This window comes from Bos grunniens, chromosome 6 (assembly GCF_055505025.1).
Source record: "Bos grunniens cultivar Pamir isolate PY7600 chromosome 6, Bosgru_T2T1.0, whole genome shotgun sequence".
NCBI classification, from domain to species: Eukaryota; Metazoa; Chordata; class Mammalia; order Artiodactyla; family Bovidae; genus Bos; species Bos grunniens.
The window spans coordinates 24,538,881-24,562,598 of NC_141170.1; the positions used below are offsets into that span (position 1 = coordinate 24,538,881).

General features: G+C 39.3%; 1 protein-coding gene across 2 annotated transcripts in view; it reads right to left on the bottom strand.

The window, feature by feature from the left end:
- FRAS1 (Fraser extracellular matrix complex subunit 1) overlaps positions 1 to 23,718 on the bottom strand; it is a 534,425-nt gene that overhangs the window by 140,226 nt on the left and 370,481 nt on the right. For both annotated transcript variants that reach the window (XR_015165261.1, XM_086405184.1), the window contains exons 29-31: positions 22,084 to 22,410; positions 10,478 to 10,631; positions 3,971 to 4,149 (exon numbers count right to left, since the gene is read on the bottom strand). Coding sequence is in view for 1 of the 2 variants with exons in the window: in XM_086405184.1 (XP_086261310.1) it covers positions 3,971 to 4,149; positions 10,478 to 10,631; positions 22,084 to 22,410 (660 nt within the window). In the remaining variant the exon portion in view is untranslated. The remainder of the gene's footprint in view (positions 1 to 3,970; positions 4,150 to 10,477; positions 10,632 to 22,083; positions 22,411 to 23,718) is intronic.

A 23,718-nucleotide genomic window follows, 5' to 3' on the forward strand; every position in this document is an offset into this window, starting at 1 on the left:
CGCCATAAATAATATTAACAACAAAAGCTTAGAGACTTAGCAACAGAGCATTTATCATAGCCTCAGCACCGTACAAGCTAATTTTAAAAAGTTTTTTTACTGAATACCCACCAAGTAGATATTATTATCTCCATTTTTACAGACGATGAAACTGAAAGTAAAAAAGTTATAGGTGTCAAGATCAAAAGCCACTAAGGAGCAGTATTTAAAACTAGGTCAGTGGGTTCCTGATCTTCCTACTGACCACGGTGACTCAATTTGGAAGCTTTAGGATATTAGGCCAGAGGAAGATACGTTCTCCTATCTCTTGAAGAAAAGGAATAGAACTCTGCAGGTAGTGAGATGTGAGCATACTACCAAGCAAGGGACTCAATTCTAGCTTCCCTAGCAAAGATACTGCTATAAAATATTTTGGTCCTTTTCAAACCACATCCCCTGAGGCTGTGTCAACGTGATCTGAATAAGCCCAAAACCAGGGCTCCTTCCTTGGCCTGCTTTCTTCTCACTATGCCATGCTCTAATTTTTTCACACCATTCGCACTGCATAAATCCCAAGTCTTAGACGCAAAGTAACAGATGGACTGCATTGACGGCTCATGACAGCATATCAACATTAAAATGAAATTAAATCCATGCAACTCATTGTATTGCATTTTCTGCTTGAAAGGAAAAAAAGGGACAAAGAGAAGAACCATTAGAACAGCATCTTTTTAAAAATAGTCTAAAATCCCAAGGGACACTAAAATGATGAATGGGAAAAGTTGCTAGCCATTTATTTTAGCACATAGCTACAGAGTCTGTGTTACTTCACATCAAACTATAGGTAAGCCTATCAAATAATGAGACTTTAAAAACATACACACCAAAGCTTCCATATGCAAGAGAATATGATCTGAGAGAATTGTTTCATACTTGAAATAAGGATGTTATCAGTATTCAAAATGCACTTATTGGAAAGCCTTCACAAAACATGTAAGAAAACTGAGCTTGTTACTTCATAATTTGTCCTTGTTTTAACCAAAAATAACACTACTCTTCTTTTTACCAGATATGAGTCAGCATGACTTTTGGCTATTGGGTTATATTTTAAAATTCACTTCCCAAGGATTTGTCATCATTGAAGATTCACCTCCCAAGGATTTGTCATTATTGAAGATTGTCATTATTGAAGATATTCTAAAGAATATTCCACAGAGTTTGAAGGAGATTTCAGGTAGGCCTTTTAAATACATTTTGAGCAAAACGTGTGAAGACTCTCCAAAGGGAACCATTTTCTAAGTAATGATGTTTTAGGTCTTAAACTCAAGTGAATTTGTTTTCCAAAAATCAATAACTTTTGCTATTTTATAATAACCTACTTAGTAACCGACTTGCAAAAGCAATAAATATCATTTTAGCAGGTGCTGAGAATCTCTTTCCAGGGAAATGCTCCATATTGATGATGTTCTTCATATTGATGCCTATAAAGGCAAAGGCAGGTCTGAGGATTCTAGTTTGCCGAGGTGACTCCTTTTGATTGAGGTCTTTGCCTCTGTTCTGACTCATTACCTGAGGACTGCTGAGTCCCCAGCTGCTAAAACTGAAATATTAACTTGGGCAAAGGGCACATCATGTTTGCGCACTCACTGGACATTCAGTGTGCTCAGTGTAATCTCATTTTAATGATTTCCAGGTTTATTTCAGGCAGCTCTCTGGGAAAGCACATTTTTCAACACAATATAAATTGGACGATGAAGATACGTGCACCAGGCATCCGGCACAGAATGGATGATAATTTTTTTAAACTCTCTATTTTGCATTGAGGTATACCCAATTAACAATGTTGTGATAGTTTCGGGTGGACAGCAAAGGAGCTCAGCCATACACATGACGTCAAAGTGTCAGTTGCTCAGTCGTGTCTGGCTCTTTGCGACCCCATGGACTGTAGCCTGCCAGGCTCCTCTGCCCATGGAATTCTGCAGGCAAGAATACTGGAGTGGGTTGCCATTTCTTCTCCAAGGAATCTTCTTGACTCAGGGATCGAGCCTGGGTTTCCTGCATTGCAGGCAGATTCTTTACTGTCTGAGCCATCAGGGACAAATATGTATTCATTCTCTTTCAAATTCCTCTCCCATCCAAGCTGCCACATAAAAATGAGCAGAGTTCCCTGTGCTAAACAGTAGGACCTTGCTGCTTATTAGTATGGAAAATAATTTTAACAAGGTGAGCTGTAGTGATAGTTTATCCCCATCGGATTCCAAGCAAAGGAAATGGGCTCAGACTTAGCAGGATTGTTAAGTTGCTTTGACTGATCACCATGAGGGCCTCTTTAGATTTTCTCTGATGCGTTCCTAAATTCTTTTCTGTATCTGTGTTTAAAAGTTCTTTCTCATTCATACTTCCTCATTCCTTTGCATTTCTGTTCAATTATTCATTTCTGAATTGTCCTTGACAGAGGTTTCTCTAACTGTATGGGTCTTTCCAAAGATTCAGATTTTGTACTTATTTACCAAGTCTAGAATCTTATAATTAGTCAATTCCTCTTTTATGTCTATCGATGTTTTCCTTTTGCTTCTCTCATACTTCACCAGCTTCTTGAATTTAGTATTTAGCCCATTCATTTTCATGCTTTTCTGCTCAATAATAAGAGCTTAAGGCCATCAATTGTCTTCTGAGTATTACTTTGTCCACATCATTTAAGTTTTGATATGTTGTTTCCTCTTAATCAATATTTCTTAATAGTTTTAGAATTAGGAATTATTTAGAAATTCCAAATGGCTTGATTTTTTTACCCTTTTATTATTAATTTCTAATCATTTCATAACAGAGAATGTGCCCAGTATAATTTCTTGTTCTGTAATTTACTGACAGAATAAATTAAACCAGCCTTATGGTCTGGTTGCCACAGTTTGCTCAGGCTACTCTAACAAAAATACCATAGACTGGGTGGTTTCTAAATAATAGAAATGTAATTCTCACAGTTCTGGAGGCTGGAGGTCTGAAATCAGGGTACCAGTATGGTTGGGTTCTGGTGAAGGCCCTCTTCTGGGCTGTAGACTGTAGGTTTTTCATCGTATCCCCATGGAGGGCAGCAGAGATTGGAAGCAAGTGCTCTTGTGACTCCTGTAAGTAAACTAATCCCATTCATGAGGGTACAACCCTCATGTGTGTGTGTGTGTGTGTGTGTGAATTCCTCAGTCATGTCAGACTCTTTGCAACCCCACAGACTGTAGCCTGCCAGGCTTCTCTGTCCATGGGATTTGCCAGGCAAGAATACTGGAGTGGATTGCCTTCTCCAGACAACCCTCATGACCTCATTTAATTCTAATCAGAGGCACCACCTCCATATACCATCACATAGATGGGTAAGATTTCAACATATGAACTTCAGTTGGACACATTCAGTCTACAGCACTGGTATTTGACTAATCTTAATAAATGATAGTCACACACCCTTACATAGTAATAGGCAGTATTCTAAATGCTTTATCTGTATTAACTCATTAAATCCTTACAACTCATTAAATCCGTACAATCCTATTTTACAGATGAGAAAACTGAAGTTCAAGGATTTCGTCCAAGTAATTTTTCCAAAGCTAGTACATGGCAGAAGTAAAACATAAACCCAATGAGTTTGGCTGCTAAACCCATGACCTTATCATAAGATGGTAAATGTTTCAAAACCATTTGAAAAAAGAAAATAAGATTTTTTTTCTCCATATGGCATTTTAATATTTTGAAAATACTTTTTGCCAAACACTTTAGCAATTATCCATTATAAATCTCTTTGCTATGAAATGATGTAGAGATCATAAGGCTGAATTGGCAAATTAATTAAAAATAAGTCTCTTGATGCTACTAGTTAAATTTTTTCCACTCCCAAATGTGACTTGCAGGCAATCATAGAAAATGACTTGGATCATTTATAAATAAGGGTGAAGATTTTCATCAGACCATCCAGATATCAGAAAATTCAGGAAGCAGAGGGTACCTGAAAGCGGAAGGAGTCACTCTGGGCTGGGACCCCTGAGTGCCTGTACCACACGATGCCTTCGTTGATATCTTGCTGGGTGAAGGTGCTGGTGGGAGTTGCTGTCCTCCCATCAGGCAGGTGCTGCCCTCCATCTGCAGGGCTGTCTGCAGGCATATTAACCAGAAGGACCACCTCCCCTAGGAAAAGCACATAGTTAGTGAGGACCCTGGGAAAGGGAAAAGTCAATCAGAACTCTCATCTACTTCTCTATCACTTTTTTAAACAGAAAAGATATGGTACATTTCTTTATTTTTATTTAAGGTGAAGGAAAAGACATAAACACAGAACTCAGTAGATGTCATCAAAACCACCTTTAGACAAAAAATACTCAGTCTTTCAGTTAAAAGAGCTAAAAGCCATTCAAAGGCAATTCATGTATGAAGTTACTGACTTGTATCTATTAAAATTATATAAGAAGACTCTAATAGCCGTGAACATTGCAAATACTGGGCATTGAATAGATTCATTTCTACCCCACAACTTTCTATGAACAGAAAATGTTTTCTAACCAGGAAACTTTTGGTGTAAACAAAAGGGGAAACTAGGAAAAGATCAGGAAGAGTTCTATACAATGAAAATAATAATAGCTAATACTGGAATGCATATGACAGGTTCTGCATGAAGCACATCGCATAGTGGTTCAAACCCAGCTCCACCACGTAGAGCTGGGTGAGCTTACTTATGTACTAAAGTCTCTGTCCCTCATTGGTGAAAACAGAATGATAGTACATACTTCACAGGTGCTTAAAAAGAATGTTGGTTATCCTTATCACTGTGTTACTGAATCCTCCTGAAGATGCTATTATCATCTGCATTTTAAAGACAAAGTAATTTGTGCTCAGAAAAGTTCAAGAATTTGTTTGAGGTCAGGCAGATCTGAAGTGGAAGAGCTGGGATTTGAATCCGCAGCTCATTTTCCTAGTCATGAAACTCTGTTACCCATCATTATTTTATGTTCACAGACCAACATTTACCTTGATAAATAACTGATCATGTTTTCTCCTCCTTTACTCTCTAAACTTTATTAGAATTGAGGTAATGAAATCTACATCTAAACACCACCACCACCACCAATCTGTTTCTATTGTTTGTTCTTCACCTGGAGCTACTATTTTCTTAAAGTGAGATTGCAAATTCAGAGGTGTTATAGAAACAATCAAAATTTCACAAGGAGAATGTTCCTTCAAGGGAAGGCCAAGAAGAATGGATGAGGTTTAGGAGGGAGGGGACATGGGTGTGTACCTAAGGCTGATTCTTGTTGATGTTTGACAGAAAACAACAAAATTCTGTAAAGCAAGTATCCTTCAATTAAAAAATAATAAAAAAAACAGAAGTCACATTCTTGTGAAAATGAATCTAACAGTAAATCTGAAAGAAGCCTCTCTACCACTCTGATATGAAGAGGGAGAGAAGAGTGTATGTGTGTGTGTGTGTGTGTGTGTGTGTGTGTATGAGAGAGAGAGAGAAAGAGAAAAAAAGAAACTGTACATATCTTTTAAATGTTATGTAGAAAAAAAACCAGATCTTAGTGCATGAGACATATTGGGCAATTAACAGTACACTTTGATTACCCTAGAGAAATTAGTTTTCTTTCTCAAAGCAAATACTGATTCTAATATTAACATGCACTAAATTCAAGTTGAAAATGAACATAATATCCTGGATAGTGATGAAATACTGAAGTAATAGAAAAACATCAATATTCTTATTAAAGTAATCATGTGTAGAATCAACTCACTCTATTTCTTTCTTGGACTATTTCTCATTTGTACCTAAGTCACAAATTCCATTACCCATCTCTTGCTGGTTCAACTTCTGTTCATAAGACCTTGTTAATAAACATGCTTTCCCAGGATGTGGACTGCTTACGAATGTGGGTAGTTGCAAAATATTCTGAGAGGAGATTTCCACAATGAAAATATGGAGAATAGAAAAATATCTAAAGATCAGTTTCCTAGATATTCTGCTTTATAACAGGAAAGCTAATTAAGCAGGGTTTTCTTAACAAGTCCTAATGAAATAAACCTATTTTCCAGATTAAAAAAAACCCCTTGCCCTACTATGCAGATTAACAAGAATCATAAGATATTGACTAATCCCATTAATTTCAACTCAGTAAACAGTCAGTGAGCACCTTCTAGTTGCTAACTACTGTGGTCAGCCCTTTGGGACGGGGGACTCAAAGATCAGCAGGATGCAGTTCCTGCCTCTGGAGATCAGCCCCAGAAGCAACTGGAAGCCACTGTGAGAGTTTCAGTAGGTTAACGGCAAGAACTGATTTTTAGTAGAACACAGAATGTATGTGAAAGTTCTGTGAAAGAGGCTGGATTTTAATTTAGAGAACCAATAACAACAGTAGCTAATATTTATGTGGACTGCTGCTGCTGCTGCTAAGTCGCTTCAGCCGTGTCCAACTCTGTGCGACCCCACAGACGGCAGCCCACCAAGCCCCGCCGTCCCTGGGATTCTCCAGGCAAGAACATTGGAGTGGGCTGCCATTTCCTTCTCCAATGCAGGAAAGTGAAAAGTGAAAGTGAAGTCACTGAGTCATGTCCAACTCTCAGCGACCCCATGGACTGCAGCCTACCAGGCTCCTCCGTCCATGGGATTTTCCAGGCAAAAGTACTGGAGTGGGGTGCCATTGCCTTCTTTGACTAATTACAAAGTTGCTGGAAAAACCCAGATAAAATAAACTCAAGTAACAGAGGTAAGATCGGAAAGACATAAACAGATACTAGAATCATTAAAGAAGTGGAAGCAACAGAACTTAACAAGTGTGTCTGTAAAGGGTAAGAAAGAGAGAGGAATCAGATAATCGCCTATTAGGTTGGGTGATGAGTAAGGAAGCGAGCCCACTAATGGGATAAGCTGGTAGAAGAGAAGATGAGGAATTCAGCACTGGGTATGTGGAATCCAAGGTCTCTTTGTGATAAGCCCACAAGCAGACAGGGAGAAATACCAATATTTTGTGGGGTTCACTCCTTCTAGGTGAGAGCTTTTGCATTGTAACTCATCTCTGCTTTTATCATCGTATAACAAAATACAAGATGATTCTTTAAATATATGAAAATCCAGGTTTAAAAAACAGTCCAGGCTTAAAAAACAGAAAACAATATCTACTAGTGTTTTCCTTGATATTGAAGTCAATATTTTAACCAAGAATCTTGAAGGGAAAAGGTAATAGGTTTTAAGAATTAGAATCTCATTGGAATCACAATGAATTACTTTGGGGTTGAGATAATTTGCATTGAAGTTTCCTTACACTATCTAAATAACTTAGAGTCAGCAATGTAAGTCAGATTCTCCCTCAAATGATACTCAAGTTACTTCAATAAAACCATCTCATTTAATTTACTCTCAAATCTGCTAAAGGTACACATATTAATCAACTTGCCTAAACTTACATTTGAAAAAAGTGGTGAGTCTGAATGTAGGTCCTTTATGCATATACTACATGAGCAATTTACTTTGGACTCAGTCACACAGTCAGGTCTTCACCAAAGCCTAAAGCTCAACCGGAACATTCCAATGTGATGAGGGAGTGCATAGTAGCTAGGGTGGCACTGGGGTAAGGGCTCCATAATTCACAAAACCAGGATAGATGGATGTAAGTAGATTTGTGTTAAGTGGGCTTCTGGTTCCCACCACCTTTTTTGCTCTTGAATGGCTCCTAAGGGTAATGTGATTTGATTATTACCAGTGGGGAACTCTGAACACACAGAAATAGGATTATGTTCCTAGGAAGAAGTTAATTAAGAGAGTTATGGAAGAAAAGGGTCAAAATCTAGTCTGTATGGCATTTATCAAGCTGAAATGGCTCAAAAATCACCTCAGTGAGCATAGACTATTGGGATGGGATACCTTTAAGAAATTTAACTTCTTGATTGTTTTTATGATCAAGATAAAGGTAAAGAATTTAATACATCAAATGAGTCAAAGATTTTTAGAGCTGAAAAGACTTACACATTGTCTAGCTTAAAATCAGTGTGTGAAATACGGCAAAGTTGAAAAAGGTCTGTGAACTAATTAGTAGCATTGTAGTAGTGCTGATTTACTGGTTTTGATTATTGTTCTATGGTGGTGGTGGTGGTGGTGGTTTAATTGCTTCATCATGTCCAACTTTTTGCCACCCCATAGACTGAAGCTGTCCCTGGGATTTTCCAGGTAAGAATACTGGAATAGGTTGCCATTTCCATCTCCAGGGGATCTTCCCCACCCAGGATTAAACCTGGGTCTCCTGCATTGCAGGCAGATTCTTTACCAAGTGAGCCACCAGGGAAGCCCATTGTTCTATGGTTATATAAGATGTTAATATTGGGGGAAGCAGTTAAAGCATATTCAAGGGCTTTTTTGCACTATTTTTGCAACTTTTCAGTAAGTCTAAAATTATTTTTAAGTAAAAATTTAAAAAATTATCTAGTTTCATCTTTCAAAGAAATGTATGGCTCAAGGGGGTCTACTTGCTCTCCTCAAGATTATACATCCATAATAAACTACAGTCCAGCTAGACTGATTGTTCTATAATTTTGTCAATTATTGATTAGATTATGACTTTCAATGCCTTTGTGGACTCTAAAGTTATTCTTAAACAATACTGAGTTAATTTTTTCTTCACCAGAGAAAATACATAATTTTAAGAATCTGATAACCTGAGGGAAAATGAATTATTATTTCTCTACTATTTATCACACCAAGCAATTTTAATGACTACAATTTTCATTTTCAAGTAATTACTATTTCTTTAAAAAAATCTGCCTGTTTGTTGTTTTTATTTTTTAATGGCATTTTATCTCCTTACAGTTTCAATTCCTTCTTCTGTGTTTTTAAATCTTTTAAAATATGCTTATTTCATAGTTTTTGTAAGCTAGTTCCTTCATTTGAAATTCTTTGGGTTTTAATCTTCTTGTTTGTTTTGGTTATGGTACTACATATTATTTCCTCATATGTTCTGTAATTTTGAATTCTGAGCTAATCTTCAGTGGTTATATCTGTGAGAATCTGTGTGGTCTGGAGTTAAGAGTGGGCATTCCACAGTAGTTTCTACTTTTTTCTGCAAGGGACTCAAGAAGTATCATTGGCCTGAGATCAATTTTCACATTACTGCCTCAGCTTTGGGTTTCTCAGACAATGCAAATGGTATAAGAGAACTTTGGGTCTTCAGGAGAAATAGGTCTGAAGTTCTGAATTCTTAGTAGGCATTTTTTGTTCTACTCTGAGCCCTGGGAAACACTGGTAGTTTCTTTGCCATCTATCTGTGCTGGTGAGCTTCTTGCCTTAATTCCAGCTTTTTGTCTCTGCATGGGGATTAAATCCCAAGCCCCCCATGTTATTGAGACATACACAACCCGTCTCAGAGAAGACACGCCATCAGCTCCTGCCCAGGTTTGCAGGTTTCCTGCAACAGGTTTCCTTCTGTTTCTTGCACCTGGAGATTCTTCTGTATCCTTGAGGGATCAGCTATGAGTGCCTTTTAGTTCTTCATCTCTTTTACCCATCATTTCTAGGTGACAATGGTAGGTTATCCCACTCTACTATCTGTCTGGAAGTGGAAGTAATGATGGAAAACTTGAGAAATGCTTTTATGTAAAGACTTTTTTAAAAAATAAAAAGAAAGTCACAAGAAGAAAGCAGGTGAGGGGAAACTTCCTAGTGTCCAGTGATTAAGACTTGGCATTTTCACTGCTGGGGCCAGGGTTCAGTTCCTGGATGGGGAACATTCACAAGCCAGGTGGCAAAAAAAAAAAAAAAAAAAAATCAGTGATGGACACAAGGTAGAGTTTAAGAGCCTGAACTTTGACATTAAACTGACATAATGCTAGCCAGGTGACTTTTAACAAGTTATGCTCTCTGAAAAATGGATTTGTTTATTTAAAAAAAATTTTTAACATCTTGTAATGCTTTTAATTACTTCCCTGGTGGCTCAGATGGTAAAGTGTTGCCTACAATGCGGGATACCCAGGTTCAAACCCTGGGTTGGGAAGATCTATTAAAACAGGTGTTTTAAACATATATCTTTCTTCACATATATCATTATTTTGTAGGACAGATGCCTAGAAGGGGATTATTATTCAAATTATCAGTGAGTTTGATACAAAGTGCTAATTTGTACGGTAGTAAAGTCTGGATTAATTTAGCTCCCACCATCTGTGAAGAAAGAGACTCAGTTTTTCATATTCCCACTGTGCTCTATCCTTACCCTCAAGTGCACTGGCTCTAAAGGGAAGTTGTTTTAAAACTTACATTTTAGGTTTAAATATACTATGTTTCCATCACTTAGCATACTACCTAGTACCTGATATGAACATAGTGTGATTGTGCTCTTTGATTATTCTTTCTTTCAAGGGGATGTGTTTGAAAGACAAGTTCATTGGAAACACAACCTGGCTGTGTGGCATCACACAGAAGCGAGTCTAAGACTGCTGAAAGCAATGATGAAATCATGACAAAGGAAAAAAAAAAAGTTACCAAATTGGGGGTGGTCCTGTGTGATTTTGTAGATGATTTCTGAGGCACTGGCACCTGGAGCTTCTGCCTGTAAGATTCTGTTAGTAATCTGCAGCATCCCGCCTTCTGGAACCCATACCATTGAATTAGCCACAAGCCGAAGACCTCGATCATTCTAGAATAAAGAGAGAGTACAGCATTAGGTTCCCTGGTTCATATCCAGGTGTCCCCTTAGTGATTTTGGCTTGCCTGGTGCCTCAGTGGTAAAGAATTTGCCTGCCAATGCAGGACATGAGGGTTCGATCCCTGGGTCAGGAGAAGGAATGGAGAAGGAAATGGCAACCCAGTTCAATATTCCTGCCTGGAAAATCCAATGGACAGAGAAGCCTGGCAGGCCACAGTCCATGCAGTCGCAAAAGAGTTGGCTGCAACTGAACAAAAACAACAAAAATAAGGTATCAGTCTTTAAAGATATAAGTTATTAGGTCCTACTCCTGCTAAATGTTGTCTAAAAAGAGAGATTCATAGCTTTAGAGTCACACTGTGAACAATATGTATATGTGTAGATATATACAAGTGTTAAGTATATAGGTAGGTAGGTATATATGCTGCTTTTTTCTTCTAATTTCTCATGAGCAAATAACTTGTATCATTTAGAAAGACGAAGTCTCCCCATTTCTTTATTTCATTTGTCCATCTAACTTCCATCCTCCCCATCCACCTATATTCAACAACTATTCATTAAGCCTCTATTATATGCCAGATATTTTGCTGGAGGACTGAGGTATATAAGGCTGGCTGAAATAAGACCTCAGTTTCAGAACCTACAGTCTAGTTGGGCAGACAGATATATAAGTAGTTAGGCTGCATCACAAGTGAGGCTTCAGCAGGGCACTAGGAGAGAATAAAGGAGACAGGAGATACCTCTTTGGGGAAGGAATGTTCAGGAAGGCTTTCCTATGGAAATGCCACTTAATTCTTGAATGACCGAAAAAGGCTTTTTCTAAGTGAATAAGAGAAATAGACTCCAGGAAGAGGGCCTAGCCTAAGCGAAGATATTAGCCAATGCAATGTGTGCTTAATAAACTATCCAAGTGTCCGGACAAGAAGAATCTAGGGAGCCAGGGGAAGTGAAAGTCGCTACGTTGTGTTTGACTCTTTGTGACCCCACTGACTGTAGCCTGTCAGGCTCCTCTATCCATGGAATTCTCCAGGCAAGAATACTGGAGTGGGTTGCTATTTCTTCCTCCAGGGGATCTTCCTGACCCAGGGATCAGACCCGGGTCTGCCGCACTGCAGGCAGATTTTTTACCATCTGAGCTACCAGGGAAGCCTGAGCCATGGGAGGGGATGAATAAAAAGTGAACTTAATGTTGGCTAGGAGAAGGTAGAAGCTGCACTGAAAGTCTCACTTTAGCTTGTAGGCACTGTAAAGTCAACATGAATCAACAGGGAAGGAAAAGGATGATCAGGTCTGGGTTTTAGAGAACCTCCAACAGCAAGAGACGGTAGGGACTAGGGCTGGGATGAATCTGGGGCTGCAGAAACCATTTAACCAGTTCTTGTAACGGCTTAGGTGAGAGAAGACAAAGGTGATTGCGGTGGGAATGAATAGTGTTTTTAATTTTTATCTCCTATACTTTAAAAAAAGAGCAACAGATTCCGGAAACACTGCAGAGGCCAAACTGATGGGCCTGGATGACTGATTGAAAGTGAAGCCCTTAGAAGCAGCAGTAGGGAACAGCTGACTGGTAGAAATCACCTCGTTAGTGCTCCTGAGAAGGCAACCATTCTAATTGCTAAAGCTAATGTCATTAAAAAGTGCTGCCACTCCTGATTTGCAGGCGCACACCTCTTCCAAAGCTTCCTAATTGACATCTTCCACAGGATGGGATTAGTGAGACAGCCTGTGTTCTGGTTTCATTTTTCCTACTTTCACAATCTGATATTTCAAAATAGGGCATTTCAGAGGGATGTTATTTTAAATGATTGCTGTTTCAAATATGCCAATAAATAGGACAGAGCAAACAGCATGCCCAGGAGGAGAATATTCGGAACAGAAGACAACAAGTATTCCTTTGCTGTCTCTTGAATGAGAGCATTTGCCCCTCTCAGGACGTGGCCACAGCCATTTTTACCACAATCACTGAGAAACTGAGTCAGTGCCCAGGAGAATGTGGTTGCTGTTGCCAACACACCTTCTACGTGATTGGTAATCAAGGGCAAAATCACACTGGATTTTCACAATTCAGATGGCATATTATTTATGAAAACATCAAGACACTCCAAAAACTTGGCATGTCACCTACCAGAATTCTGGGGGAAAGGGACCTATTAACTGTGTGTGTGTTAGTTGCTCAGTCATGTCTGACTCTTTGCAACCCCATGGACTGTAGCCCGCCAAGCTCCTCTGTCCATGGGATTCTCCAGGCAAGAATACTGGAGTGGGTTTACATTTCCTTCTCTACTATTAACTCTAGCAGAGTTTTATGTAACATAATAATTACTTGAACCCAGGAATATTAATTGCCAGAAATCTTTCTAATAGCAGCAGCCTCAGCACACTTGATTGTGTGATGATCAGTCACATACCAACCACAATTTTATTGGACTGATGAGTAGTGTGGTTTTTCACATTCCAAATAAGTAAATAAGCACTGTGCCCTGAATGCATATCCCCAGATCTTTCTTCTACTGCATTTCTATATAGACTACACTTTATCAATTCAATTCTTTGTAACTCCTGTCTCAGTGTCAATTTTTAAGAAACAGTTCTTTTTGCAACTCAGTGTTCAGAAACCAGCACCATCTGGAAGCCTCTTACAATTTCAGTCTCTCAGGCCCCATCCCAGACCTTCTGAAGTAGAATCTTCATTTGAATTTTTTACTAGTTTTATTGAAGTATATTTGACAAAGAAAAACTGTATGGCAGTGGCACCCCACTCCAGCACTCTTGCCTGGAAAATCCCATGGATGGAGGAGCCTGGTAGGCTGCAGTCCATGGGGTCGAGAAGAGTCGGACACGACTGAGTGACTTCACTTTCACTTTTTACTTTCATGCATTGGAGAAGGAAATGGCAACCCACTCCAGTGTTCTTGCCTGGAGAATCCCAGGGATGGGGGAGCCTAGTGGGCTGCCGTCTCTGGGGTCGCACAGAGTTGGACACGACTGAAGCGACTTAGCAGCAGCAGCAAAATATATAACTTCCCTGGTGGCTCAAAAGTAAAGAATCTACCTGCAATGCAGAAGACCTGGGTTCAGTCTCTGGGTTGGGAAGATCCCCTGGAGGAGGGCATGGCAACCCACACCAGTATTCTTGCCTGGAAAATCCCATGGACAGAAGAGCTTGGCAGCCTATATAGTTCATGGGGCCACAAAGAGTCAGACACAACTGAGCAACTAACACTTACTTACTTAAGGTATATAACATGATGTTTTGTTGTATGTATAAATTGTGAAATGATGAACACAATCAAGCTAATTAAGCCTTCCACCACCTCACAGAGTTATAGATTTTTGTGTATGATAAAAACACTGAAGATCAACTCTCTTAGCAAGTATACAATACAGAATTCTTAAGTATAATCACCATGCGATACGTTAGATCTGCAGAATTATTCATCACTTATGACAGAATCTTTCTACTCTTTGACCGACATCTCCTGGTTTCCCCCACTCCTAGCAGCCATCATTTCACACTGTTTTGATGAGTTCGAATTCTTCAGATTACAAATGTGAGGTAGTGCTGTCTGTGTGGGCTTCCCTGTGGCTCGGGTGGTAAAGAATCTGCCTGCAATGGGAGAGACCTGGGTTTGCTCCCTGGGTTGAGATGATTGCTTGGAGAAGGGAAAGGCTACCCACTCCAGTATTTTGGCCTGGAGAATTCCATGGACTGTATATTCCATGGAGTTGCAAAGAGTTGGACACGAATGACCAACTTTCACTTTCAGCTTATTCTATAAGCTCGTGTCTGCAGTCACAAATGACAACCTTTTTTTTTATTTTAAAGGCTGAGTAACATTCCATTGTATATACAACCGCATTTCCTTTATCCATTCATCCACACTTAGGTTGTTTTTATATCTTGGCTGTTGTAAATCGTCCTGCAATAAACATGGGAGTGCAGATATCTCTTTGGGACACTGACTTCATTTCCTTTGGACGTATATCCAGACATGGGATTGCTGGATTATACAGTAATTTTATTTTTAACTTTTTAAGGAACATCCATACTGTTTTCCACAGCAGCTGTACCAACTTAGAATTCCACCAACAGTGTATAAAGGTTCCCTTTTCTCCTTACCTTCACCAATACTTGTTATTTGTGTCTTTTTGAGAACAGCCTTCTAACAGATGTAAGATGATATCTCATTGTGGTTTTGATTTGTCTTTTCCTAATTAGTGATTTTGAGCCCCTTTTCATGCATCTGTTGGCCATTTGTATGTCTTCTCTGAAAAATGTCTATGTACCTTCTAAGCTCCTTTTTAAATCTCTATTTTTTTTAGCTATTGAGTTGAGTTCCTTGTATATTTTAGATATTAACCCCTTATTGGATAGATGTTTTCAAAATTTTGTCCCATTCTTTACTTTGCCTTTTCATTTTGTTGATGGTTTCCTTTGGGCACAGCATTTTAGTCCCACTTATATTTTAATAAAATCCCCAGGAGATATGGAATCATGCTGAAGTGTGAGAAGTCTGACCCAAGGACAGAGATCACAATGGGTTTAGAATGCTTCTCCCAAACTCCACAGACAAGCCGTTAAGAATATTTACATTTATAACAGAGTAATACATATGCCTCTGCTTTGGAACTGTTTGTTGACAGTACTTAAGAAGAAATGGACAACCATCCAAGGAAAAGAAGTATAATTCTCCCCATTTATTATGATGAAGATGATTTTGTCAATTGCTTTCTTTTGGGGGAGGGTCCAGGGAAGATTCAAAAAGAGAAGAATAGAAGTCTGTGCACCATCTTTTTCTACAGCTAACATGTCCTAAACAAATTTGAACCTACTTTCCCCAGTGGTTCTGACATTTTGCAATTTCTGTATCTCCTTATATAGGCACACCTTGGAGATACTGTGGATTTGGTTCCAGACCACTGCAATAAAGCAAATATCGCAATAAAATGAGTCACACAATTTTTTTTGGCTTCCCAGTACATATAAAAATTATGATGTACCTTATGGGGCTTCCCTGGTGCCTCAGATGCTAAAGAATATGCCTGCAATGCAGGAGACTTAGGTTCGTTGCCTGAGTTAGGGAGATTCCCCCTGGAGAAGGAAATGGCAACCCACTCCAGTATTCTTGCCTGGAGAATTCCATGGACACAGGAGCCTGGCAGGCTATGGTCCACGGGGTCGCAAAGAGTTGGGTGTGACTGAGCAACTAACACTTTCACTTTACATGATACTGCTGCTGCTAAGTCACTTCAGTCATGTCCGACTCTGTGCGACCCCAGAGACGGCAGCCCACCAGGCTCCCCCGTCCCTGGGATTCTCCAGGCAAGAACACTGGAGTGGGTTGCCATTTCCTTCTCCAATGCATAAAAGTGAAAAGTGAAAGTGAAGTCACTCAGTCGTGTCCGACCCTCAGTGAATCCATGGATCGCAGCCTTCCAGACTCCTCAGTCCGTGGGATTTTCCAGGCAAGAGTCCTGGAGTGGGGTGCCATTGCCTTCTCCTTACATTATACTATAGTCCATTAAGTGTCTTTAAAAAACCAATGTACATACCTTAATTAAAATTTATTGCAAAAAATGCTAACCATCATCTGAGCCTTTAGCATGTCATAATCTTTAATAGTAACACCCCAAATCACTGATTACCATTAACAAATATAATAACACTAATTTAAAAGCTTGAAATATTGCAAAAATTACCAAACCATGTTACAAAGACATGAAGTGAGCAAATGCTGTTGGAAAAATGGCCCTGACAGACTTGCTCAATACAGAGTTGCTACAAATCTTCAATTCATAAAAAACACAGTATTTGCAAAGCACAATAAAATGAAGTATGCGTATAGGGTTTTTTTTTTTTTAATGGTACACATATCCTTCTAAGTTCAAGAAATTAGCCATAATTTCAGCTGAAGAATCTTCTGCCTGGTCATGTTTTATATATTCTTCAGGGTACCACATTAGAAGGAAATGAAATCTCAACAAAGGATATGGAGGCATAATTAAAATAGTGATTTAAATTAAATAGTTCTAATTAATTTCATAAAACAACAGGCATACAGAAATGCTGGTAATAAAGTTTAACTATTATATGCTGTATCACAAACAAAGATTTTAATTTTGTAAACCAGAAGTAAAGGCGCATGACTTTATCATTTGGAGGAAAAATCCCGCAAACAAAATGTAAACTCCCTTCCTCCCCAGTGAAAGATTGGAATATAAATGATGAGCTTCACTATGATGGTGTACCCCAACCCAACTTTATTCAATAGAAAATGTCTACAATTGGATATAACAGCAACCCTCACATATTATTTATTCTATAAGAAATAATTTGTAATGGCTCATTTATACCATGGCTTTTAAAATTTAATCTTGGAAGTCATAGTGGATTTTAGGGAAGGATTATGTGAGGTGACACCTAAAAGGTGAAACACAGATGCTATCTACCAGAATGAAAACCAACAAAAAGATAATTGCACTGTTCTGTGTTTGCCAGTGTGTGTATATGTCTCAGAAACTGCAGCTTTGGATCAAGAGTACAAAATCATTGTTCCATGTAGATTTCAACTGCTTTATAAATGAACAAACAAATACATAAATATTTTGTAATTGACAAACACTTTTTGAGAGTGTACTTTGAGTGATGTACCTTACAAGATACTAAATCGAACTAGCTCAACAAGTCCAAAACAGGTGAAAACCTGATATGTGGTGAGGCTTTATTTATTTATGAGGCAGGAAGACTTTTTTTCAGGGAAATAAACATCTTCATGCCATTGATATTTATAACTCTCACCAACACCCTTGTAATCAAATTGTGTCCCTGTAAGACAACCCATGGGAGGACAGGTTTTAAGAAAATTGAGGGAAAGCACATGAGCCTTACCAAGGCCAAACAGCCAGAGAAGGCTTTCAGCAATAGAATTTTCCATCCAGGTCATAGCATGACACTTGGGGGTTTTTAACATCAAAGCATTACCCAGTTGCAGAAAACTGCTCAGACAACAACAAATGAGGTCAGAAAGATCATCAGATTTATTGCCAAAGTAGAAAAAGAGGCATGATTTTCAGAGATGCTTTAATTAATGAAAAAGAAGGTAATTCCTTGAAAGCCCAGCAGTGGAGAGAAATCTGCCAATAACCAAGGCTTCTCCCTGTCCACATTTTAGCCCTTATTAGACCCCGATTGCTTTAGAATTGTATCTCCACAGGCTTGAGTTTGGTAATCCGCCCAATTAATGAAAGCCTATTCAGTAGAGCATTCTTTATTACCTTTTAATCTTTTTGAATTCTTTTGCCTCCTTCCCCCAACAGAACATGTTTCAACATCTGTCTTGGGCCTGTTTTCTCCTCAGCAACTCAGTATAAGCCTGGAGGGTAGCAGTCAAGTTTACTCACTGCCAGGCCAAGGATAAAATCATAAATTTGGGGAAAGTAACATAGAATCTGGTAAATAAGAGTGGAACCGACAGCTCTTAGCCACAGTTTCAGATGGGCCATTCCAGCATCAGCAGAAGAGCCCAGTAGGCTGATGAATCTGATGCAAGGAATGTACTCAAAGGCAGGAATATGGGCACCAGCCTACCTCCAGCTGATGCCTCCACCCATCTCTCTCCATCCAACAGAAACATACTAAGCTTCCACAATGTGTTTGGCTCAGGGCTCCAATACTGAAACAGTTCCTGCTCTCACAAAGCTTCCTTTTTCCATCCCTCCTTCCCTTTCCATCTATCTTACTAGATTAAGTTTTATGTTGAACAACACTGGGATTAATTTGTACGTTCATTCACTAGGAATTAGACCTAAAATCCTTGGTCATTCTATTTAAGCCACCAGCTAGACATCGGCCAGTAACTGTCCTCACCCCAAATTTAATACACAGGTAGCCTCGGGGTAAGGACTCTGATGCTCTCTTCAGAAATGGCTAGCAGAACAAAATCAATCATGGCTGACTATGTACCTATTGGACGCCATTAGCAGTTAAGGCAATTTTTTCTTCTCGGGCTTGAGTAGACTTATGATTATCAATAGCTTCACTCACTTCAAGCCCAGACTGCTTGGATAGGACATTGAGAAACTGACTAAATTATTGTCTCCATTCTGTCCATTAAGGGGATAAGAATACATACGACCAAAAACACTGGGGAAAAAATGAGCTAGAATGTAAAAAAGCCATATGGTTAAGTGTGAAGAGACAGAACATGCTTGATTTGAAATCTCAGATCCATCACTAAGTAACTTTTGGAGAAATAAACATTTTTAAACCTCTTTAAATGCTTTTAAACCTCCTTTATTTCAGTTTCCCCTTTTGGAAAATTAAAGATAATAATTCGACAAATTCCCTATAATGATCTTGAAGATCAAAAAAAGTAATTCACATCAAGCATTACTGCCCAATGAAAGATAAAACAAACAAAAATTCCTTCCACCAATAGTAGAATATCCTTTAGAGGTAATAAGATTACATAGCCTCTATTTTAACCTTCTTCACTTGGATATTGTAAAGATAAGCAGAATAGATGTCAGAAAAAGCACTCTGAATTCCTAAAAGAAGATACAGTCTACATTTGTAAAATATTTTCAGGATGAGACTGACATGTTTATTAGTCATACATTCTAATGGCTGCCAGGGCTCTGGTAACTGGTTTCACTTTTCTAATTCATTGGCTTAGAAGCCATTAGCTCACCTGATGGACAGGTAAGCACAGCACTACAGGAGATGGAGGCATGGAAGGGGGATGGGGGAAGGACAGTCACATGACCCCCAGCTTGTAGGCAGTGTAAGAATTCTCAAGTTCTATGCTTAAGCCTAATTTATAAATTAGAATTCTGTTTTTCTTTGTCATGCTTTGGTATTCAAAACATCTAAAATCCTAGAAACACCCTTCAGTCATGGGCCATGATGGTGCAACACACTGTACTCAGCTCCAAACATGGAGATTGAAACCTCAATAGGAAAGGTGGCTGCTAGGGTTGCACTGAAATCCTGTAACAATCTTAAAGAAACCAAGAAGGAAGGACAGAAAACTTTCTGTGTCTGTCTAGACTTCACCTCTTCAGAAGTAAGCCTCATCTCCCAGGGCAATTGTAAGAGGGTGATAATTAGGATTAGCTTCAAGGTGGCTATCTGCCAACTCGATCTCATCATCAGCCTTCGCCTCCTCCCACCCATCTCATCCCACCATCACTGTTTTCAACAGCTGAAAATAATGAGACCAGAGACTAAGAAACCATCTGGTAAACCATATTAGATTCAGCTCTTCACCTTCACGGGGATCAGTTGCAAATTGCAAGTGATCGCTGGTGAGAAAGTGACAAGTGATTTCTAAACTGTCCTCAGCACATCAATCTCTCTAGCTAATCATCAGTGACACTTCAATAGGTGCTGATATTTGGAATGAGAAGTTATAAAAAAATTATAAGTCTCCCAACCTGCCATCATAGGAAAGAGTCATTCTTGCTTTTACAGAGAAAAGAGCTTCGAGTGAAATATCATCAAGGAATAACATGGCTTTGAAAATATTTTTCGATTAGCATGGGCTAGCCCATTTGTATTTCCCTAAATGTGGTGGCCATCCTATGAGCAGTATCCAAAACCTTTTATGTTGTACATGGATGAAATTGTATAAAATGGCTATGTATTAATTTTAATAAGTTGGAAAAAAATTTAATTCTACATTAAGTCCAGGATTTCACAAGTGCTATTTATTAGGAAGAAGTCATGATTTTAAAAAAGTAAGTTGAATCACTAATCATTAGAGAAATATAAAGCAAAACTACAATGAAGTATCACCTGATACTGGTCAGAATGGCCATAAGTAAAAAAATCTACAAACAATAAATGCTGGAGAGGGTGTGGAGAAAAGGGAACCTCCCTACATTGTTGGTGGGAATGTAAATTGGTACAACCACTATGGAAAGCAGTATGGAGGTTCCTTAAAAAACTAAATACAGAACTACGACATGATCCAGCAATCTCACTACTGGGCATGTACCCTGAGAAAACCACAATTAGAGAAGATACATGCACTCCAGTGTTCACTGCAGCACTATTTACAATAGCTAAGACACGGAAGCAACCTAAATGCCCATCAACAGAAGAATGGATAAAGAAGATATGGTATGTGCACCATTGTGTACACGTGGTATATATACACAGTGGAATAGTACTCAACCATAAAACAGAATGAAACGATGCTACTTATGGACCTGAGGGATGGACATGAATGGACCTGACCCAGAGATTGTCATACTGAGTAAAGTAAGTCAGACAGAGAAAGAGAAATATATGAGATCACTTATATGAGGAATCTTAAAAAACGGTACAAATGAACTCATGTACAAAACAGAAACAGAGTCACAGATGTAGAAAACAAACTTATGGTTACAAAGGGGAAAGGTGGGGGGTATAAATTAGGAGATTAGAATTGACATATACACACTGCTGTATATAAAATAGATAACTAACATGGACTTGTTGCATAGCACCAGGAACTCTACTCAATACTCTGTAATGATCTACATGGGGAAGAATTTAACAAAGAATTGAATATATGCATATGTATAACTGATTCATTTTGCTGTACACCTAAAACTAACACAGTATAAATCTATACTCCATAAAAATTATTTTTTAAAAAAGTGGTGGTCATGGTGCTTTAGTCACTAAGTCGTGTCTGACTCTTGAGATCCCATGGACTGTAGCCTGCCAAGCTCTTCTGTCCATGGGACTCTCCAGGCAAGAATACTGGGGTGAGTTGCCATTTCCTTCTCCATTTAAAAAAGTAAGTTGATTCAAATAAAAGTATTCAGTAAGTAATAGGACAGGCACTCACAGATACAGCAAAAACACAGGGAAGTGGCATGGGGATGACTTAAGCTGAGAACCACTGCTCTTTACTGGGTACCTACCTGCTAGGCCAAGGATTCCTATGGTTACTAAAAGACAGAGTTTCCTCATCCTGTTTAAGCTGGGCTAACAGATGACTGAACTTATCTTTTTTTGATTCATTATAATAAGCTGACTATAAGCTTCATATCACACGAGCTATTTTAAAAGAGCAGACAAGAACAGAGGTATACTTGATTCTTATGATCATGCTCAGGAAGGAAGCCAAAAAAATCAGTGGACAATGAGGTATTTTCATGGCAGCAAGTCAACACAAAGGTTCAGAAGTGTCCCTTTTGCAGAGACCATGGGGACAGTTCTTTTGAACCAAGGGTGCTCCAGACAAAATATACACCATCCCCCTGAGACTGAGCAATGTGTTCTTGTAATCTTTCAATGTCCTAAAAGAACCTCCATAATAGGGTCTTAATAAATGTTTGAATACATAAATAACTACCTGCATCTTAAATTTATAAACATTGCAAAATAACATCATTGATATAACTTTACATCTAGGTGCAAGGAAACTGTAGCTTTAGGAATGAGGCCTACCTTGGGCACGGTCCTCACATGAAACAGTATATTTTGGAAGGAGTGTCCATCATTGGCCTGCAAGACTGTGATGTCAGAAGTGCTATCCGAGCCATCGTGAACATACTGGAGAAGGCCCCTAGAGAGCTCGTCCAGACGAAACTGATAGACAGGGGCCGCCGGGGACTGGAGCGTTTGGAGCAACTGGCCGTGAAGTGGAGGATCGAGCACCTCAACCACCACATCTTGTGGGTTGTCGTCATCTCTGATGTCAAGCAGCTGGGTGGTGATGGTTCCCCTCTCTCCTCTGTTGATATGGAGGACCTCATTCCTCAGAACATAGGGGGCCTGTGGAGTTGAAGGGAAGGAAGAGAGGAGGCACTATTAGCAGGAAAAGAGAGGACAATCTGGTGGACCAGAAGTCAGTTGTGTGTAGCCTGATTGCTCTTTCTGTGATTTATAAGGAAATCTAGATGCTCCTGCCAGAGAAGGCGATGGCACCCACTCCAGTACTCTTGCCTGGGAAATCTCATGGATGGAGGAGCCTGGTAGGCTGCAGTCAATGGGGTCGTGAAGAGTCGGACACGACTGAGCGACTTCACTTTCACTTTTTACTTTCATGCATTGGAAAAGGAAATGGCAACTCACTCCAGTGTTCTTGCCTGGAGAATCCCAGGGACGGCAGAGCCTGGTAGGCTGCCGTCTATGGGGTCGCACAGAGTCAAACACGACTGACACAACTTAGCAGCAGCAACAGCGGATGCTCCTGCCAAATGCTGAACTCTTGCATAGTCGAAGATTTGTTAGACGTGCCGTCAATCATAGTAAGCACTGCAAAGGAGGTTACTTCACACCTCTGGTTCTGGAGGTTTCTCAAGCCACTGTCTTGATTAACACAATATCCCCTGCGTTGTAACTGAGATCAGTGTTGGGAACTCAGTTGCTTCATTCAAGAGACTACAATTCAAAAAGATACATGTACCCCTATGTTTATAACAGCACTTTTCACAATAGCCCAAATATGGAAACAACCTAAATGACCATTAACAAATGAATTAATGGGTAAAGAAGATGTGAACATAAAAGTTAGAGAAAGACAAACATCATACAATACTACTTACACGTGGAATCTAAAATACTGCACAAATGAACCTATCTAAGAAAGACTCACAGAGATCTGATTTGTGGTTGCCAAGAGAAGGGGGAAGGGGAGGGATGGACTAGGAATTTGGAGTTAGCACATGCAAATTATTGCATTTAGAATGGATGAATAACAAGGTCATACTGTATACCTCAGGGAACTATATCCAATCTCCCAGGAAAAACCATAATGGAAGAGAAAGTTTTAAAAAGAATGTGACCACGCATGTGTGCTTAATCTTGTCCAATTCTTTGCAACCCCATGGACTGTAGCCCACCAGCCTCCTCTTGTCCATGGGATTTTCCAGGCAAGAATACTGGAGTGGGTTGCCATTTCCTTCTCCAGGGGATCTTCCCAACCCAGGGATCGAACCTGTGTCTCTTGTGTCTCCTGCATTGACAGGCAGGGTCTTTACCTGCTTAGCCACCTGGGAAGCTCAAAAAGAGCTTATATGTGTAAAATTGAATCACTTTTGTGAGCAGAGATTTGCACCACATTGTAAATCAATTATGCTT